Below are 22,391 nucleotides of genomic sequence, written 5' to 3'. Positions count from 1 at the left end.
GTAAAGTAGTGAGTGTACAGCTTGTATAACATTGTACATTTGCTGTCCCCTCAAAATAACTTAACACACAGCCATTAATGTCTAAACTGCTGGCAACAAAAGATGCCCCACAGATACTCAATAGGGTTTAGGTCTGGAGACATGCTTGGCCAGTCCATCACCTTCACCCTCAGCTTCTTTAGCAAGGCAGTGGTCGTCTTGGAGGTGTGTTTGGGGTCGTTATCATGCTGGAATACTGCCCTGCGACCCAGTCTCCAAAGGGAAGGGATCGTGCTCTGCTTCAGTATGTCACAGTACATGTTGGCATTCATGGTTCCCTCAATGAACTGTAGCTCCCCAGTGCCGGCAGCACTCATGCAGCCCTAGACCATGACACTCCCACCACCATGCTTGAATGTAGGCAAAACACACTTGTCTTTGTACTCCTCATCTGGTAACCACCACACATGCTTGACACCATCTGAACCAAATAAGTTTATCTTGGTCTCATCAGACCATAGGACATGGTTCCAGTAATCTTTGGTCGACCATGGCGAGGCCTATTCTGAGTGGAACCTGTCCTGTTAATCCGCTTTATGGTCTTGGCCACCGTGCTGCAGCTCAGTGTCAGGGTCTTGGTGATCTTCCTATAGCCTAGGCCATCTTTATGTAGAGCAACAATAATTTTTTTCAGATCCTCAGAGAGTTCTTTGCCATGAAGTGCCATGTTGAACTTCCAGTGACCAATATGAGAGAGTGTGAGAGCGATGACACCAAATTTAACACACCTGCTCCCCATTCACACCTGAGACCTTGTAACACTAGTGAGTCACATGACACCGGGGAGGGAAAATGGCTAATTGGGCCCAAGGAAGTTATTTTGAGGGTACAGCATATTTACACTATTAAACAAGCTGTACACTCACTACTTTACATTGTAGCAAAGTGTCATTTCTTCAGTGTTGTCACATGAAAAGATATAATCAAATATTTAAAAAAATGTGAGGGGTGTACTCACTTTTGTGAGTTACTGTATTTATATATATATAAATATACTCTCTTTGTATGTCTACCCTGAAAAAAAGTGGTTCCCTGCCTACCAATCACTGTGGGTTATTTAAAAGAGCGCGCTTATAAAAGGTCCTTTGATTGTCCAAGCTTGCCACAATGCATTCTTGTATTGGCTTGGGACTAACATGTGATGCAACCAATTGTTTGGAATATGTTTCAATTCAGGATTGTGAGGTTTTGCACAGGTTCTGCAAAAAGGAATATCCCCTGGAATATCTAGGAATACAATCTCCTTACAGCAAAATATGTAGCATAGATGACAAAAAAAGAATGAAATTAATTCCAAAGGACACATAACTAATTGCTAATTCAGTAAACTCTCCAGAGAGGGAGAAATAGATGACCCAGACAGACCTGCAGCTGCAGCCATATGCTCATCTACACTCAGCAGGAGCTCCCAGGCCGCAGGCAGGATGTCTCCATACATGTCCTCCGTCAGGATAGGAGCCGCTTTTATGAGCAAGGAGAGAGGGGCTGGGGACAGGCTCATCACCTAAAGGAATAGAAAATAGCACACCTCAACACACAGTCTGCTTTATGTCTTTGTAAGACTGCAAATTTTGTTATGTTCATTGATGTGAATTTTTGTGAATGTGTTGATAAGGATGTGTTCTTTTGTCTCTCTCTCTCTCTCTCTCTCTCTCTCTCTCTCTCTCTCTCTCTCTGGAGTAGTTGGAGCGTGGTGGAGGTGGTGGAGGTAGTGGTGAGAAAAGTTATTTATTTTCTGACTATTTCTATTTTTCTAACTGTTTTTCTCTAGGACCTGTTAGCTCTGGAATATTAATGTTTAGTAGAGTAATTATAAAGTTGTGGTTAATTTTTATTCCTGTTTAGCTACTTTTGACAATTGATTCCAGGAATGGCTTTGCTCCAAGTGAGCGTGCATCATCTCTTTTGCTCCGCCATGGGATCAAGTGCATGCCAGAGCAAGGCGGAACCGTGGAGGACGTTTTGGTGGCAGTGGGGGGACAAATTGTATGTGAAAACATATCATCAGCATTAAGAATGAACAAAACAGTGCTAGTGTTTCTTAAGAATGAATCATTAGTTGCTCGAGTGATTGAAGTGGATTAGTGGTTAATTCAAGTTTTTATCAAGTTTTTCCACTGGCTGATTTAACATAGAAAGTTACGATTTCCATTGTGCCACTGTTCATTCATGATGATGTCACAGAGAGAGAACTTACTCGTTTTGGTTGGATTGCTACTCTTATCAAAGCCATATAGTTGGTATGCAGGAATTTGGCATTGAAACACGTTATGTCGTCTAGACGACAAGTGTTTATGTTTTGAAGGAGCCTACACTGGAGATTTCTTTCCGTATCTGGAATGAAGGAAAATCATTCATGATTTACGCTACTACGGGAAGTATGTCATTACATTCCCTTGCAATATCTGTATATAACAGATTTGTATTTGTACATATATATATATATATATATATATACACACACACACACACATACAGCTGAATACCACTAAGGAAGGAGTCACATTCTGTCTCCTAGAGATGAATGTAGTTTGGTGCGAAAATACAAATCAATCCCAGAACAGCTGTAATGGGGGATGCCCGAGTCGGGGCTCAAGCCCAGGTCACTAGCGTGCAAGGGCTGCAGTCTTATCCTCTGAGCTACTGGAGACACTTTGGTTCTTGGACCCAAATGCAGACACAAGGCTAGAGACAGGGCTGTCTTTACTGAGCACAAAAGGTAATTTCAAGATGAGATACAAGGCACAAATCTGTCTTAGGGGAAAAGGCAATTCCAACATTTCAACAAGTATATAATCCACATGGAGAGGCACCAAAAATAAGGGAAATATTCCAAAGTTCCTGAAGTAAAAAAAAAAATCTCAAAAGTATAAGAACATACAGGCATATAGCACAGGGAAAAACTGAGGTTGACTTACTTCAAGAGAAGACTGAGCAAATAACAACTGAAAAGACTGGGTTTAAATACAGATGACAAAACAAGGCACAGGTGAACTAGGTCATTAATCAAACAGAGTGAAGAGAGTTCAAAAGGTTTGAACATTGCTCCCCCTAGTGGCCAACTGGGGAATTGTCAGGAGTCTCACAGGACCCCCCTTCTACGAACGCCTCTTGACATTCCTGTTGGGACGGTCAGGGTGGCGATGGTGAAACTCCTGGACTTTTTCAGGGTCCAGGATATCCCGGGCTGGAACCCAGGACCGTTCCTCTGGTCCATATTCCTCCCAATCTACGAGGTATTGGAGACCTCCACGAACCTGGCGAGAGTCTAACAGACGATGGACACTAAACAAAGGTTGGTCCCCAACAATACGGGAGCAGGGGGGGTTTGGGTGCTGGTAGCAGGGGGCTGGTGACAACCCTCTTGAGTTGTGACACATGGAATGTTGGGTGGACCCTCATGGTAGGAGGAAGTTGTAGCCTGTATGCCACTGGATTAACTCTCAGCAGGACCTTGAGGGCCAATGTAGCGAGGGGCCAGCTTGTTGGATTCCACCCGCAATGGAAGATTTGTGTGGATAGCCAAACCCTCTGTCCCGGGCGAAACAGTGGAGCTCACCTGCGTGGTTTGTTGGCCTGTTGTTGTTGATGATGTGAGGCTCATAGTAGGGCTGACCTAGCTTTCCTCCATATGCGATGGCAGCGACGAACCTTTGACTCTGCTGCAGGCACACCAACCTCAGACTCTTGCTCTGGAAACAGAGGAGGTTTGTAACCAAACTGAACTTCAAATGGTGACAAACCTGTTGAGGAGCTCTTTAAGTTGTTGTGAGCATATTCCACCCAAAACAGTTCTTTACTCCATAACGTGGGATTGGACGAGACAAGGCATCTCAAGGTGGTCTCCAGCTCTTGATTCATCCTCTCAGTTTGCCCATTGAACTGAGGATGAAACCCCGAAGAGAGGCTAACTGATGCACCCAGGAGTCTGCAGAAGGTCTTCCAGAACCGATAAGTAAATTGTGGTCCACGGTCTGACACAATGTCCTGTGGGATGCCATGTAGTCGGACAACATATTGCAACAGCTTAGCTGTTTCTTGGGCAGAGGGCAACTTGGTTAAAGGTATGAAATGGCAAGCCTTAGAAAATCCGTCAACGATAACAAAAATTACAGTGTTACCTTCAGATTGGGGAAGTCCCATGATAAAATCAACTGAGATGTGAGACCAAGGTCGGGATGGAATTGGAAGTGGGAGCAACAACCCTTGAGGACGCATCCTAAGTGTCTTGCTTCGGGTGCAGGTGGGGCAGGCCGCAACAAAAGAACAGACATCCTCCTTCATATTGGGCCACCAAAATTGTCGCTTCAGAAACTCAAGTGTCCTTCCACTACCAGGGTGACTTGTCAGTCTCGAGGAGTGCCCCCACTCCTACTAGTAGTAGTAGTAGTACTTGAGAACGAACTGATTTGGGAACAAAAATACAGCCTGGTGATCGGCTCAGGATTCTGAACTTGCTCTGGTGTATCAAACTGCCTGGACAATGCATCTGGTTTCTGATTATTAGAGCCTGGGCGGTAGGACAAGATGAAGTGGAAGCAATAAAATAAAGTGCCCATCTGGCCTGACGTGATGTGGTCTTAGCCTCCTGTATGTAGGACAAGTTCTTATGGTCAGTCCAGACCAGGAATGTATGTTTAGCCCCCTCTAGCCAGTGTCGCCACTCATCCAAAGCCACCTTGACCGCAAGCAGTTCTCTATTGCCAATGTCATAATTACGTTCACTAGGAGAGAGACGGCGTGAAAGAAAAGCACACGGGTGTAGTTTCCCATCAGTGCTTGCTCATTGGGAAAGTATAGCCCCCACCCAAATATTTAATTATGAGATTTTGCCCCCTTTCAATTAGTTTACATCAATTAAAGGTTAGATTTTTGTGAACATTTTGAATGAAAGATCAAAAAGATCAAACTTGTTGCTAGATATAAAATGAGAAATGGAAGAGAAATGAGAAATGAATGAAGAGAAATGAGCAGTAGCAAGAGCTTGTACAACATACTGTTATTTGTTCAATACGAGTGTAAATATTTGTAGTGTATAGTGAGGAGAGACCTGGTTGCGGATGTACTTCAGCATGCCAGTATCTTTTTTCCCCTCAGCACTGCTGTCAGCAGGGCGTCTTTTTATGGATGGGGTACGCAGGCAGGATTTGTCTGAACACTGAAAGTCAGAAAACAAATTTTGTTGATGATATTGTGATTTAGACTTGTTTTATGAGTACAGGGTCAGCTAAGGGACGCTCAGTAAGGTTGTGCCTGGACACTTGTAGTCAAACTGAATATTATAGAAGGACCTCTTTGCTCTTCTTGGCACGGCCACTGATATTGCTGGTCACACTGCTCTCTTTCAGGCTGTCCACTGTCTCTCCATACAGAAGTTTGATGGCACGGACGAGCCGAGCACAGGAACGGCTGTGGTGCTGGTAGCAGCGAGGGTGGCAGAAATCCACATGAGTGCAGATGAAACTCTGCTGGTTGCACAGCAGAATCATGATCTGGGAGTTGAGAGAGAACAGTACATTAAATAATTAATTTACACATTTGATTCAGACTGGGAGGAGTAAGAGAGCTACCACTCACATGCAGCCATGACATGTTGCGGTGATAGTTGTCCTCCACACCCCCTGTGCTGCCAGGACCCTCAGGTTCAATACTTGGCTCGCTAGCACTCCAAGGGCTCCCTAAACACACACACACACACACACACACATATTACTGATGAAAAGTATTTGATTACTTATGTTGTCAAGTTATTGTGTATTGCTGATTACAATTACAAATATAATATTAAAGCCCCTATTAAAGATACATAGGAAGTATTGTCTTTTTGTTTTGCCTAGCCAAAATAAATTCATATAGAGTTGCAGATTACTTTTCTGACCTATATCGGTGACGGTGTCTCTACTGTGAGAGAGCAGCCGTTCTGACTCTGCATCATTCTCAGATTCAGAGTCCTGTCTAGACATCTTAGTGCTTTTCAGACTCCCAGCACGGCGGATAGATGACAAAGAGCCTCCTTTCTTTATGCGGAAACTCCTTGCTCCTTTAATCTGTAGCAGCCGAGAGCCACCAATACGGATCCTCCTAATTGGAGCTGAGGAGAGGAGACGAGACAAAATGAAACTAAACAAAATGATGAGATGAGATAATGAGATAAAAGGAGATGATAAATCAGACTTCAGTGTATGTACAAATATGTACATAAAGGCGATTATTCCTTTTTAATTTTACCCAGAGGCTCTTGTGATGATTTCTTCTCCTCACAGCCAGTATCAGACTTGAGTGTGTGACTGCTGCTGTTCAGAGAATCATGTCCATCTTCATCATCCAGGATTCCTGCAAAACTGATCTTCCTTTCATAGCGGTGACGACCTAGCTCAGGGTCCAGACGCAAATGACAGCTCTCTAAATCCTATATGAGCCAAAAGATAAGCTTGTTATATTAATACTAGGACTGTCAATCAATTAAAATTTATCAAATTAATTTCAATTAATCCCATATATCAATCTGCAGAGAAAGGTCCCCAAATAAAGATAATCTGAAAGATAAAATAATTATAAATCAATTAATTTAATATAAATAATTCAGATTGAAATATATTGAATTATTGTGGCAGATGAGTAAAGCAGTGATTAGACAATACTAAAAGTGTCTTTAGAAGTAAATATAATTTTGTCAATATTGTTTGTTTTGTCTGCTCTGTGGTTGCGCTGCATGTGGGGTTTGTTGAGGCATCCTGACTGCCCCTTGTAAAAACACAAAGTTTACATTAACACTGCAGCTGAATGTGGCACAAATCTGATTTTCAGCTCAAATTCTTTGTAAGGTTGAACACACTAAATTTGAAAAGTAGCCCATATCAGACACTAGTCTGAAGCCGACGCTCGTTAACTGACCCGCAAGTGTACAATCTCTTGGAAAGGAGGAAGCGGGAGACAGCAAATCCAATTCAAGGTGTTATTAATTTTACAAAACTCAAAACCACGCTTTCCAGTGATAAACACTCAAATACGCTTTTCAGAGGCAAACCCTCAAACACAATGTTCATTTGAACTGCACTGTCTTAGGGTGTGTGAAGCTCTCTCTCCCTCACTGGCGTCTGGCTTGCCCTTTAATCTGTCTCCAACTCTCACTGCAATGGCAAACAGCTGTTAGAGACAATCATTGACAGGTGATGATCCTTACTGTTGATCCTAAATGGCTCATCTCCTGATCTTGCTCTCCATTCACAAATTGGCGCTCAACGCCCCCAATACCACATACCCCCACCACCCAACTCAGGCCAGGGAGCCATCCGGCATGCCCAGTACTCCCCCCTTTTTAGTGAGATCAGTCAGTGGGCTGGTGACATCCAAATAATTAGGTATAAACCGTCTATAATAGCCAGCCAGCCCCAGGAACTGTCTCACATCCTTTTTGGTCTCGGACAGGTCGCAATTGCTGTGGTCTTATTAATATGGGGACGCACCTGACCGTGATCCAAGTGAAACCCCAGAAACCGAACCTCCACCTGTCCAATTGTGCACTTCTTGACATTTGCTGTGAGTCCTGTCTGTTGCATCGACCTCAGAACTGCCCTCAGATGCTGCATATGCTGCTGCCAATCCTAACTGTATATAATGATGTCATCCAGATAGGCAGCAGCGTACACAGAGTGTGGTCTGAGGACTTGGTCCATAAGACACTAAAACATAGCCAAGGCCCCAAACAAACCAAATGGAAGGGTCACGAATTGGTGTAAGCTAAACGGTGTGGAAAAGGTCGTTTTCAATTGCGCACCACTACCCCTGGAATTGTTTCGATATGGTGTTCTATGAGGTTTGTACGACTGGGAAGGGGCGAGAATACATTGGAGAATTCTATTTGCAACCGGGCCACATCCGTGACTTGAGACGGTGAGATGTGGTCTCCACAAGTGACCGGGATTCCTCGATTGCCTTTAAGTTCACCTCTGGCCCGAGCTCCTCCCACTCCGGAACCATGGTTTTAAGAGGTTGAGGTGGTAAATTTGCCATGCTTTGCCCCTATCCATTCATTTAACCTCATAATCATCTTCCCCTTTGTGTGACCTCAAAGGACCCTTGCCACTTTGCGAGTAATTTAGAGCTTGATGTGGATAGAAATAAATTATCTCTCTGTGAAAATTCCCGTAGCCGAGCTCCCCTGTTATACAGCTGGGACTGACGTTCTTGAGTCTGTAGCAAATTCTCCTGTGATAGCTGCCCCAGTGTGTGGAGTTTTGCTCTCAGGTGAAGAACGTATTGAATTTAGTTGTTACTGTTTAAAGGTCCCTCCTCCCAATATTCCCACACAACATCTAAGACACCACTTACGGCCATACAATTTTGTATGCTTGCAGGATCTCTCGAATTGTGAATAACAGGGGTTCAAGCAACTTATCCCAATTCCGGGCATCTTCGTGCACAAATTTACAAATCATATTTTCCAGGGTTTGATTAAACTGTTCGACCAAGCCGTCTATTTGTGGGTGGTATACGCTTTTCAGAATCTATTTAATACTTAATAAATCATACAGCTCACGTAGTGTAGGTGGCATGAAAGTAGTGCCTTGATCAGTGAGAATTTATTTCGGAATTCCCCCACTCTCTCTCTGTTGCTCCATGTTTCCATATTGCCACGTGTCTCTCAGTCTTGCGTCATGCCCCGCATTCTGTCTCTCTCTTTCTTTTGTTTTGCAGGTGCTGCTAGGATCTCAGCCCCATTGCCCTGGCTACTTCATTACCTTGTTAGCCAATCATCTGCAATGCCTGCTCTCCTCATTTTCCCTCCTGACTTCTTTCCCATATATTCTCCCCATGTGCTGTGTCTTGTGCTAGTTCATTGTTTCAGTTTAGTTCTTTTTATCTCCAGTCTAGTCTTTTCAGTCATGTTTGTTATCTGTCTGTAGTTTTTGTATTCGTTTTGTTTCTCCCTTGTGAGAGTTTTTATTTCTGGTTCCAGTTTTGTTTTGTTATTATATTGGTTTTGTTTCCTTTTCTCTCCATCATAAAAGTTTTGTGTTCTGTTTAGTTTGTCTTTCAATAAAAGCCCATCTTGGTCCTCCACACTTCACGCTTTAAGCAATCCGTGACAGACAGCAGGTGTAAGAAATATAAATTGTACATGCTGTCTTTAGTTTGACATCTAACTCTGTATGTACGTGTGCTAACCACAGAAGGACACCACACACACGAAGAGTCCATGACCTTCATAGATGCTGTTAGTTTCCTTTTTTGGAATGTTGTGTGCCCCAACGAGCACATACTCCTTTTCGTGAGCTAAATATCTCAGTCGGACATAACAAATATCTAGGACTGCTTGACCTCATTTGATTACCGTTCCTCTACTATTCCGGTCAACAATTTCTTGTCCTTGGCTGTCTTGCTGTCACTATACTATTGGCTGTTGGTTGTTCCTTGTTCTATGAAAGGTATAAATATTATGCTTGCTGTAATAAACTTTGAGTAGATTGAATATAGACACTGTGTGTGTTGTTATTCCTTCTACTTCCTTCGCAAAGTCTTCAGAAACACAGACTCCCGACTGCATTCAGCTGGGCATGCACTGAAAGGGACCGAGGAATTCTTGATGGCAGAAGTGTTGTATTCTAGACTACAACAAGATCCAAGTTTATTCCTAACAGCAGGAAAAACAGCATTATATCTGTTTTGTAAGAGCTGTTAACTGTAATCATTTCAGATTTTCATTGACTTGCTTGCATTCGCAATTTGTTACAGTTTGAGAAATATAGAAACTGTTTTTTTGCACGATTGACATGAGCAAAGATCTGTGTTACAAAGGCTAAATCTAATTCTGCAAGTTTCCATGTGCATATTTTATTATGTGACATTCACATGAATCCCTGAACCCAACTGTTGAAGCCTTTACATTTATTTTCTTAAAAAAAGGAACTGAATGCACTAACTAGAAAAGATATCACTTGAAATAAAATGTTTTAAACCATAACAGGCATATTATATAGTTAATCAAGTGCAAAAGTGACAAATCTTGATTTGGGATTTGCTTACAATTCACACTGCAGGTAAAAACAAAATTTTTTCCCAAACCTGATTTTTAAACTTTTCAGACTGCAAGTTATATCTGGCCAGATGTGATTTTTTTTCTGTTCAGAATACAGTTGCCTTTGCTAGCACGTCCACATTAGTTGTCATAGTAACTATGCAAACCTATTGCACAGGTCCCAGTGCAAATTGTTGTGGAAAATGTATATTTTACTTTCTTATTTACTTTCTTAAGACATTATGTGGATTATCTTCGATTCAATCATGTGTTTCTCTCCTCTGGTATTTTCCTATTCACCTGGCAGGAACAGAGACACACATAGTAAAACAGATGGTCAGAAAAAAGCCTTTGTTGAGTTTCACACCAGTAAAGCCCAGGGGGGCCACTGTCTTCAGATAGCGTTTATATGGCCTTTTGATGACCTCCCAGATGTAAGGACAGTAAAACCCAGGGGGCTTAGAAGAGCCATTTGTATTTCTAAAAGCAGCTAAATCTGGTTTTACTGGGATGAGTGGAAAATTACGGAAGAAGGGACTTTGAGGACAGGGGGGTATAAATAGGCCATGTGTTTTCTGTGTGAGTTAGGTTTTTGTTCCTATTGCGAGGTAGCTGTCATGATTTTTTTGTGAACAAACCTCTTTTAAAAGAATAAACTATCTTTTAAAATATAATTTGGATCCTGATGTCTCTTATCTTGTGATGCTATTTTGTTTAATTATTGTTTTGCCACAAGAATTGGTGTCAGAAGTGGGAGATCTCATGGCAGTTTCTTCTGGTCCTGAAGACAGCAGATTTGATGACTGATCATCCCAGAAGCATCAGGCTTCTGGTCTTACCTCGAAAATTGAGAGAGAAGAGCCAAACTGCTTTCAGGGCCAGGAGTGACTCGACTGAGATCAGAAAGAACCCGGTGGCAGTAAAAGCATCTCGGTCAAAGACAGTAAAATAATTTTATTTTGGGTGGTGTAATTTGATATGACTGTGAGTGAACCATAGTGGCTGGAACTATCTCTTTGGTACGAGCAGAGAAGGTTTTTCGAGGGGGAAATTGTAACCTGAGGAAGTCAAGTCAATTTTATGCCGAAAAACTAGCTTGTAAGTGGACGGAAAAGCCACTAGCTCGTAAAATGTGGACGGAAGAGCCATACCTGCTTAATTAGGTGAACCAGACTCAATCGAGCGCTGGAAAGCGCTCACGGAAAGATTTTTGAGTAAGCCGTAATTACAGAGCATATTTGCTACTCTTGCCGATTTGAGGTGATAAAATCGGATCTGTTGAAGACGTTTGATAGATTATTAGACGCGCGTCGAAGGAAAATCCAGGAGAGATAGATATCAACCAATATGGGGTCATCTAACAGTAAACTAGATAATTTTTTACACACCAGTTTTCGGTCAAATTAAAAAGAATTACGGACATAAATGTATGCTGGATATAGAAAAGTTGATCAAATATCATGATTTTCCTGAAGAAGGAACACTGAGCAAAACAAGACTGAATGTTGAAAAAAAAGTCAGTAAAAAAAACAAAAAAAGCAGTAAAAAGCAACAGAGTTGTTGCGGTTGTTTTTCATCATGTGTGTAAAGAATGTGAGCAGACTATAGATTGTTGGATTGAGGAAGCCGACAGAAGAGAATGAAAGCAAATGATGAATGAAAGGAATGAATGAGGTTGTATGTAAAAAAAAAAAATAACGGCTCCACCAGAGCATAATGCTACTAATAAACCGTGTGTTTGTGTTTTCCAAAATGTAACCGAGATTGTCTCGGCGCCGCCGGCATTTAACCATCAATACCCCATGGCGGAGCTGAAAGCCCTGAAACTGGACCACGATCTCGACTGCTCTCCGATCAGAAGACCAGCACAAGTAGCAGCACGAGATGCACAAGCGCAAGAATTCCCACGAGCACCATCACCGCCAGTACAACAGGGGGCGGTAGAATCCTCAGCGCCCGCTGCCATAGGCAGCGAAGAAGAAAGGGAGGAGGACGAAGAACAGGAAGTTTTCGGGAACACGTCTGAAATGGTTCCCAGCACAACTGATTCAGAAAGACCAAGCACCAGCGGGCCGAGAGTGACAAGATGAAAGACGACTAAAAGTGGAAAGATCAGCGTCACAACTTTGAAAGTTACCGCTCCGAAAGACATAGTTTCGAACATAACAGCCCCGATGGTCGAAATTGCGGGACCGGAAGGGCCAATGCTTGGACAGTGGCTGATATGAAAGACGCGATGGCGCATCTGCCGGACCCACAGAACGCGGGCGACAGATTTGCAAAAGAACTGTTTTTACTGTGCCAAGAGTTCAGCTCGACTTCACAAGAACTGAGATGGATGCTGGATGTGAAAATGGGTCCAGCAAACTGGCATAAGGAGAGCAGGACGGAGAGGGTCTGGTTCGGGGCGATCAGTGGCTGACCACAAGACAGGGAAGTGACCATTTATTACTAACACGCAAACACAACACACACACAAACACATACACAGATTTACTCTCTGCTATCTGCAATGAAGAATCTGCTTGCAAATCTTTGTGTGTTTTGAGCAATGTTGTGAATGATGAAATCTTGAGCAGTGTTTCCGATGAATGTTTGAAAATGTACAAAAGCACAGGGTTTTCTCAAATGCCAAAATACCCAATGATAGTCGAGGGAGTAATAATTAACTTTCTGGTCGATTCGGGAGCTTCAATTAGCACTTTACGACCATGTGACTTGCATGTGTAAGGTATGGCGGAGGATCAGTGGCCTTAACAGATTCACGAACAAACAAGAACTTACTGTTATAAACTCTCCTAATTACTGAAATAGCGCCAACCAGTCTCCACAAGCACAATAAATGTATTGACAAACAGACAATGAACTATTGACAGAGAACCGCATGTGACATCCGCATGCTCACCACGTGCTTATCGTGTGGACAGGAAGGGGGAAACTTTGAACGTAAAAATGTGTGTGTGTTTTTCAGTTAAACACAGAACTGCATATTGCTAATGAAATACGTGTAATCCCTGTATGTTGTGTATTTCTGAGGTATATCAAACTCGTTAGAACTGTTTCGTTGTGTGTTTTAAACTCTGAGGCCTCATATTTAATAGCCTCAGTGTATATTCCCTTTCTAAGTGTACTAAACACATGTTTCTTGGTATCAAATTAAACCTTACGATTTGTCCAAGCTGAATTCGAATATAAGATCTCTGTAGAATGATATTACGCGATGTTTTACTATCTTTTGAGTCATTCAGCCCAAAATCTCTTACTGTCATAAACATGCAAATGAGCTTTGACAAAGGAACTCTCTCATGCCCAGAGTAAGGGAGACTTTTACGACCTCCAAAGGAATGTTCAGAGAAGTGCTGACCCTCACTTCATTCTCTTACTGAGAAAGAGAAATGAACCCTGTTAATCCTATATATATATTCTATATATCCATGTGATAAATATTGACATGTATCTAATGTGCCATCTCACATTTTCCCTTAAATGTGCTTGATCTATGTTTTCTTGCAAACTAATGGGTTAATGTTTCAGACTTTGCATACTATGGTTAACCAAAATCATATGTGTGGCATATTTGGTCTCTATAACTTGGTATTCTGAAGATTGAAATGACTGTGTACATGATATGTCGATAACAACAACATATTAGTATTACAAGTATGTTTCCTATTTTCTTTCTTGCACATGCAATGGGCAATTTTACAACAAAGAGCAATAAACCAAATTCCCGCCTAGAACTCAAACCCTTCTTATTGGTCGAGCCAATGAGAGGTGGGACCTGTTTCCTGAGGGTATAAAATTGCTGCGCCCACTTCCTCTCTCTCTCTCTCTCTCTCCTCTCTCTTGTCGCTTATCTCTTGCTTTCTGGTTCTCTGAGCCTTGTGCTCTCTCACTCTCTCGCTGAATGATGCCAAACTAGAGGCCCCAAGGACTCCCAAGCATGCGCCAGGCTACGGCCTTGTCTCTGACTCCCACTGGTTCTCTCTCTCTCATCAAGACAACATCAAAGATCAACTGGAGCCTCAACAAATTGCATCAGGACAGTTTATTTCAAATGGGACATGCAAGTATCAAACTTAGTCTCATTATTTGATACATTAAGTATCCTTAACCCCTTTCTAAAAGGGCGTGTCAGAACTAATATGATGGTTTGCTCAGGCTGTTGATCTGCTGAACTTCAAACAATGCTATAACTTCCTGCCTTCCTGTATTCTGCTTCAGCCCTCTTTCCCTTGGTAAACTGTATGCATGTATGTATATGTATGTTAGAGTAGTTTAAATGTTTAGTCTAGTTAATAAAGTCTTGTTCATGTCACATGTAAAGTTGTCTGTGTCTCAAGCTCATATCTAAAGTCACTAATCATAGATTTTGACTACTTGCTCTTAATACTTAGTAAGAAAGACATTTCCCTTGCCCCGAAATGTACATTTCTATTAATTAATTAATTAATAACCAAAATTGAGTGTTCACGGGATGAACCGAGTATTTGGTTGTAATGTTAATGTAGCTACATCAAGTTAACCCGATTAACTGATCCAAATATTCATAATTGATTATAACAAGTTATGATTGATTATTAATATTTCATAGAGCTGATTCACTACCTAATGGTGGAAGAATATAGAGCTGATTCACTACATAATGGTGGAGAATGTGCGGGCATGATTAAACAAAGGTTATGAGCTTGAACCACTGTCAACCTAAAAGTGTGCATTGAATAATTCCGGTCAGAATAGGACATGACATGCGAAACGGCATTTGCTTCACTAGTTGCTGGCTTGTTTGGATGCGGATAAGGTGATGGCTTGAATTGACATCTCTACTGTAATTGAAAGAGTCTTAACACATTTAAGCATATTTTCAAAAGGTATCAGTGTACGAGTAATATGATTTTAGCGAAGAAACCCTAATTTCAGTATTAAAGTGTAAGTCTGTTTTGATGAAGGAATCTCAGCTCAGCGGCATGTAAACTGTACCAGAATTGATTGCTTAACCTGTTTCTGACGAAGAAATCTCAGTACAGTGTTATATAAATGTAGATTTGGGCGATGCTCCCCTTTTCACAGTATAAAGGCCTTACAAATTATAGTTAGATTGATGTCCTTCATCTAAACCTTATCTGTGCATCTAAAGGGCTTAGCTTCCTGGTGATCAAAACTGTGTTTCACTCACTGAAACTCTGAAGTGCATTGGTTCCCATGACAACGACTTGTCACAGGAAGTGCTCACTCCAGATAGCACATGTGTTTCCTTCCGACGCCATTTTGTAAACAAACCAGCCTAGGTGGCTAAGCTAACCCAACTTAGCAGCCCCTTAGCTTAGGCTAAGCTAACTAATAGCTTCAACAGTTAGCTGCTAGCATAATTTACATGAAGCCTTTATCTACAGCTTGTGTGCATGCAGAGTGAAGTGATCTAAACCATTTTCCTTTAACCCCATTTCTGGTTTCTGAATTCTCACTTTCTCTTTCCTTAACTTTAATTCTTCTCATCTAACTTCACCTGCACCTTTCAGGTGCATCCCTTACTGAACGCTGTTCAGCTAAATTTGCAGTTACTTTGTTAATTAAATCTAAAAACTTGATTACATGTAAACTGTTTAGATAGAGAATAATTTTTATAGTTATTGGGAACTTTCAATGGCACGTTGACTAAATTTTATAGAGGGACAAACACATTGTGTGGTCTTGAACACGCAACAGCTGTGACCAACTATAGAATGATGCCCAAAGCAAATCTAATTGTTGATCATAAGTGCTATTGATTATTCCCAATACAAGGTTATTCTGCTATTTTAATCACTTCTTCAAGTCTTTTTATTATTTTTACTAATAATAGAAGTCAGCTATTCATTTTCCCATTTAACCCTCTTGGTCTAGTGTAGTTTATTTCCCCATAAAACTGCAGAAGTAACTAGACATACTTTTCTTCTCGATTTTGTGTTTATTTGCAACAAGTTGCTTAAATTTTATGAGCCAGCTACACTAGTAATCTAGACGATTTCTATGGCATAATTTTGAGCACCACTAATAGACACAATCTAATAGGAAAGCTCTTTTCTTCCTCTTTCTTTCTCCTCTTCATGTGTTCAAAGATCAAGCCTGTTGTATGCTAAAAGTAAGTGCTGATAAATAATCTGACCCAAAGAAACATCTTAAGTCATTTATTAAATCTAGGCTTACGCTCTTTTAGCAAAGCCACTCAGATCCACACAAATCTGAGCATCCTGCTATTTGCAGCTAAGATAGTAATAATCAGGAACACATTTCAATTGTTAACCACACCTAGCAAAACCTAGCTGTACATTATACACCTTGCTGTCTCACTTTGCCTTTAGCTCCAAATTCTGTTTGATCTTGCATTAGTCTCTTGCCCTTACTCTCACCAGAAGTGTGCCAAAATGTTGCAGATGCTTAGCCTAACTGCCCAGATGGCAGGCCAAAAGGACTGGCTAGGTGTTTTGAGGAACACCCTTTTATCCATGGCTGCTGACGACCTTCAGCAACAGAACAAAAAGCAACTGGAAAACGAGGGAAAAGAACTAATGACAGACGACTCAAACCAGAGGTATGAGCACAAATATCTGACTGAGGTTATCGTCCTGGCCCACAACTTCACAGGTTTGAAACAGGAGGTAAACAACCTCCAACGCCAGATCACTGAGTCCCAAACGGAGCTGACACATGCTAAAAACCGCATAGACCAGCTAGAGATGGAGGCTCAGGACAGACACAAGGACCCTGGCAGAAGGGAGTCACAGGAGGTAATCCACAGACTTCAAACGGCTCTGACAGCTGCTAAAAAACAAGAGCAGTTGGAAAAGACCGCCAGAGAGCACCTGGAAAAGGTACTTTTTCACAAAGATTCACTGTTAAAAACAGCAAATTCTGAACTCTTGGACAAAGATGCCAGAATCATGGCCTGTGAAGGTCAACTGAATGTGTCCAGAGCTGAAGTTAAAGTGCTGACTCAGCAGCTGGAAAACACCAAAGATGAACTTGACATGGTCCAACGAGAACTGAGACACTCTTACCTGCTGCAAAAGGAACCACAGCAGGAGAGACATCTCACTCCCCCACTTGCAATCAGCAGAGAAACCTCCCCAGCCAAGCACAGATTTACAAAGGGGAGACAAACCCCTATGCTTAACACGTCATCGGACAGTTTCCTTAAAGCTTCTGCAGCCGCGGAAGGAAAAGGATTGATTCAGACGAATCTTGAAACAACACGTGTAGCGACACTCAAAGACCTCAACCGAATGGCCAGACATATCCCTGCATTTACACCAGAGCTTGCAGGAGACCACGACGTCCACGCTTACCTGCGAGACATTGACTTTCACCTGCAGTCTTTGATGAGTGTGAACCATCAAGATAGACTTCATCTGATCTGGATCACATCCAGCCCAGAGTTGCGACGCTTTCTGGCTCGACAGCCAGAAAACATCCAGTCTAACTACCAGCAGCTGAAACAAGCCATCATAAGGGAATTCTCAGAGTCTAAAAACGGACTGATCGCTGCCCTAGACACCAAACAGGGTCGGCATGAATCTCCCTATGTTTACTACCACAGACTCAGACGAGCTTACTCGGAGCTCGCAACAAACCTGGGATGGAGGAGGACACCAGCTTCAAGTGCCTTTTCCTCCGAAACCTCCATCCTATGGTAAGTCACCATTTAGGCATTATGGCCTGCCCCCACACAATGCCTATCCAACAACTGCGTGACCTGACACAGAAGGCCTTTAACAAACACAAGGCCTCACCCAGCAAACACCACAGGACGTCCCACAGCAGTCTACAACAACATCCTCCTGTACACCTTTCAAACAGGTGCCAAACAGAGGCTGCACAAAGACAGCTAGAAATGCCTGTTACTGAGTTACAAGAGCTGCTAGCACTAGCAAAAGAGCTCCTGGAACAGAACTCCCCTGAGGAGTACTGGGAAGAACAAACCTCTGACTCTTGCCCAACACCACTCAGGCAAGCTCAAGTCAGCACTGCTGCCAGAGCAGAGTAACACTGCAGACTTCAGACACCTGGTGACTAGGTGCCGAACCAAGGGCTGAACGGCCACCTGCTGCCCTTTTGCTACCAGTACTAGGTCAGTCTGAAACTCTCTCCACACTACACAATGCCCATAACCACTCCCTGCAGCCACAAACAAGCACCTGCCTCAAAAGAACTGACTTCATAATGACAGGTGACACACTGTCAAGGCACCTGCTGCCTCTGCACCTGCTGCAGAGACCTGGATGTGGCTACTGTCTACATCACCCACCGTGGAACAACCACCTGCTACAAAACCCTCATGATTCACCTGCCATCCGCCACTGTGATGATTGTCGATCCGATGATGTCTCCAACAGGGACACCACCTGGCTAAAAAGGGGACTGTAAGGTATGGCGGAGGATCAGTGGCCTTAACAGATTCACGAACAAACAAGAACTTACTGTTAAAAACTCCCTAATTACTGAAATAGCGCCAACCAGTCTCCACAAGCACAATAAATGTATTGACAAACAGACAATGAACTATTGACAGAGAACCGCATGTGACATCCGCATGCTCACCACGTGCTTATCGTGTGGACAGGAAGGGGAAACTTTGAACGTAAAAATGTGTGTGTGTTTTTCAGTTAAACACAGAACTGCATATTGCTAATGAAATACGTGTAATCCCTGTATGTTGTGTATTTCTGAGGTATATCAAACTCGTTAGAACTGTTTCGTTGTGTGTTTTAAACTCTGAGGCCTCATATTTAATAGCCTCAGTGTATATTCCCTTTCTAAGTGTACTAAACACATGTTTCTTGGTATCAAATTAAACCTTACGATTTGTCCAAGCTGAATTCGAATATAAGATCTCTGTAGAATGATATTACGCGATGTTTTACTATCTTTTGAGTCATTCAGCCCAAAATCTCTTACTGTCATAAACATGCAAATGAGCTTTGACAAAGGAACTCTCTCATGCCCAGAGTAAGGGAGACTTTTACGACCTCCAAAGGAATGTTCAGAGAAGTGCTGACCCTCACTTCATTCTCTTACTGAGAAAGAGAAATGAACCCTGTTAATCCTATATATATATTCTATATATCCATGTGATAAATATTGACATGTATCTAATGTGCCATCTCACATTTTCCCTTAAATGTGCTTGATCTATGTTTTCTTGCAAACTAATGGGTTAATGTTTCAGACTTTGCATACTATGGTTAACCAAAATCATATGTGTGGCATATTTGGTCTCTATAACTTGGTATTCTGAAGATTGAAATGACTGTGTACATGATATGTCGATAACAACAACATATTAGTATTACAAGTATGTTTCCTATTTTCTTTCTTGCACATGCAATGGGCAATTTTACAACAAAGAGCAATAAACCAAATTCCGCCTAGAACTCAAACCCTTCTTATTGGTCGAGCCAATGAGAGGTGGGACCTGTTTCCTGAGGGTATAAAATTGCTGAGCCCACTTCCTCTCTCTCTCTCTCTCTCCTATCTCTTGTCAGCTTATCTCTTGCTTTCTGGTTCTCTGAGCCTTGTGCTCTCTCACTCTCTCGCTGAATGATGCCAAACTAGAGGCCCCAAGGACTCCCAAGCATGCGCCAGGCTACGGCCTTGTCTCTGACTCCCACTGGTTCTCTCTCTCTCATCAAGACAACATCAAAGATCAACTGGAGCCTCAACAAATTGCATCAGGACAGTTTATTTCAAATGGGACATGCAAGTATCAAACTTAGTCTCATTATTTGATACATTAAGTATCCTTAACCCCTTTCTAAAAAGGGTGTGTCAGAACTAATATGATGGTTTGCTCAGGCTGTTGATCTGCTGAACTTCAAACAATGCTATAACTTCCTGCCTTCCTGTATTCTGCTTCAGCCCTCTTTCCCTTGGTAAACTGTATGCATGTATGTATATGTATGTTAGAGTAGTTTAAATGTTTAGTCTAGTTAATAAAGTCTTGTTCATGTCACATGTAAAGTTGTCTGTGTCTCAAGCTCATATCTAAAGTCACTAATCATAGATTTTGACTACTTGCTCTTAATACTTAGTAAGAAAGACATTTCCCTTGCCCCGAAATGTACATTTCTATTAATTAATTAATTAATAACCAAAATTGAGTGTTCACGGGATGAACCGAGTATTTGGTTGTAATGTTAATGTAGCTACATCAAGTTAACCCGATTAACTGATCCAAATATTCATAATTGATTATAACAAGTTATGATTGATTATTAATATTTCATAGAGCTGATTCGCTACCTAATGGTGGAAGAATATAGAGCTGATTCGCTACACATGTGTGCCGAAAATGACAGGAAACGTGTATGATAGCACTTTGGCTTCGGGCCATATGATCTCTGAACAATTCACCGAGCCCTTAGAGTGTGAGACGGAGGGAGGTCGAACTCTGAAACACAAGTTTCTCTGGTCGGCCAATTGTCCCGTGCCTCTAATGGCCAGAGATTTAATGTGTGAATTAAATTTGATCCTCTGTGCTGATTTCTCGGGAATCAGCATTGAGGAAGCGCCACAAATTACATGCTCTAAATTTGAGCCACAGTGGGCTTACGAATGGCAAATAAAAGATGTTGATTGGGCAGAGATGATTTTGAAATTGGCTAAAGATCGAATAACACCAGTCAACACAGAGTTTATGAAGCCTGATAGAATGCATTGTACGTCACATGTCGTAAACGAGCGTGATTCACACTATGAAGAAACTTGGTTTAGTGGAGTGAAGAATGAAAGTGAGAAATTTGACAAGATTTTCTGGACAGAAAATGTGTGTGCGTTGTATGTGTGTTTGAATGAAAAACAATTGCAGTGTTATTTAATGGCAGGACACAGTGTTCCTCATTTATCTGTGACCAAGAGCACGAATAAGCAGTGGGCAGAATTGGGGCTTTTTGTGAATGACTGTTTGCAGGCTACAGACTGGGTTAAAATTGATCCAGACATAGCACAGAGCAAAAGTGTTAGAACATTTAAATCAAACTGTGATTTTAATGAGCGGGTTTTGAGAACTGTAACTGCTATTGTGAACAATGATGTGACAAAACAGGGGGTGGGGGATATTTCTGCGTCAGAAATTTATATTTCTCTGGCAGAGATACCTTAAAAATTGTGGGCAAAACACAAGTACGATGTGGGTTTGATAAAGGGATGCGAGCCGGTTGTAGTCACACCAAAATCTGATTACAAACCGTGTCAGGCGCAATATCCCCTCAAACGTGAGGCATTGCAGGGCATAATGCCAGTATTTGATTCTGTGTTGAAGGAGGGAATAATTATACCATGCAATGATTCATCAGTACGCACACCAATTCTCCCTGTAAAAAAAAAAAATAAATAAAAAAAAAATCAACAAACGGGACAGAATAAAGTTGGTTATGCAGTAACGACTGAATTTGAAACTCTGATGTCTGGCAAATTACCATCACATTATTCTGCGCAGGCAGCTGAACTGGTCGCGCTGACTGAAGCATGTAAACTGATGACGGATAAATGTGTGACGATTTACACAGACTCGCGTTATGCTTTTGGAGTCACGCATGACTTTGGTGCTTTGTGAAAGCACAGAAAATATTTGAAATCAGATGGGCGCTGTAGTATATTTTTATCAAGTTAATCAGGAATAATCAATGAAAACATTGTTGATTTATACCACAGTTATGTCTGAGGGGCAAACATGCAGTTTACTGTATGTAAAGGCCTGTGACGTGATGAATATGTGCTCACATATGTTTGACTATTTGACTGTGTGTGCAGAAACATAAATAGCATTACTTAGGGGGGAGAATTGATCTCTTCCAAAGGACTTTGTTACTTCTTAATATGGTCAGACCAGAGTCAATGAAGAGCATGATCGATAATACATGTAAGCCCCACCTTGTATGAGGAGATGTATTTAAGTAAAACCAAACCAGACATGCTTCAGTTGTTGTTGGTACTGTGGTTTCACCGTAGGCAACTCGGCTTTATTGTGTGATAATAAAGTCTATTCTTCTGAAATCAAAACCCCAAAGTTGCTGAGTGATTTTTCACAAAATTGGCACTAGAAACCACTAAAATTGGCATGAAAAACTACTACAGCGCCCGATACTAAACGCATCTCTAGTATCGGACCTCCTCGAGGCCATTCTGTTGCCAGACAAAATTGCGATTTTCAGCGCATACTAACGATAAAGGTTTCATTTCAACAGGAAACAGCAGAGCTGATATGGCTGCAAAAGCAGCGGCAGCGGATCAGACTAAAGATACTAGTAAAAGCGCCCCTTGCGCACAAGTTGACATTAACTTCGACATTTCTCCTTGT

General features: G+C 41.8%; 1 protein-coding gene across 1 annotated transcript in view; it reads right to left on the bottom strand.

Annotated features, from left to right (window-relative positions):
• The window catches only part of LOC127646294 (protein unc-80 homolog), a 123,486-nt gene that overhangs the window by 40,381 nt on the left and 60,714 nt on the right, over positions 1 to 22,391 (bottom strand). The window contains exons 26-31 of the mRNA XM_052129823.1: positions 6,268 to 6,448; positions 5,918 to 6,130; positions 5,617 to 5,717; positions 5,331 to 5,531; positions 5,090 to 5,197; positions 1,405 to 1,543 (exon numbers count right to left, since the gene is read on the bottom strand). Coding sequence (XP_051985783.1) covers positions 1,405 to 1,543; positions 5,090 to 5,197; positions 5,331 to 5,531; positions 5,617 to 5,717; positions 5,918 to 6,130; positions 6,268 to 6,448 — 943 coding nt within the window. The remainder of the gene's footprint in view (positions 1 to 1,404; positions 1,544 to 5,089; positions 5,198 to 5,330; positions 5,532 to 5,616; positions 5,718 to 5,917; positions 6,131 to 6,267; positions 6,449 to 22,391) is intronic.

Source organism: Xyrauchen texanus, chromosome 7, assembly GCF_025860055.1.
Source record: "Xyrauchen texanus isolate HMW12.3.18 chromosome 7, RBS_HiC_50CHRs, whole genome shotgun sequence".
NCBI classification, from domain to species: Eukaryota; Metazoa; Chordata; class Actinopteri; order Cypriniformes; family Catostomidae; genus Xyrauchen; species Xyrauchen texanus.
This window is presented reverse-complemented; position numbering and strand designations above follow the sequence as displayed.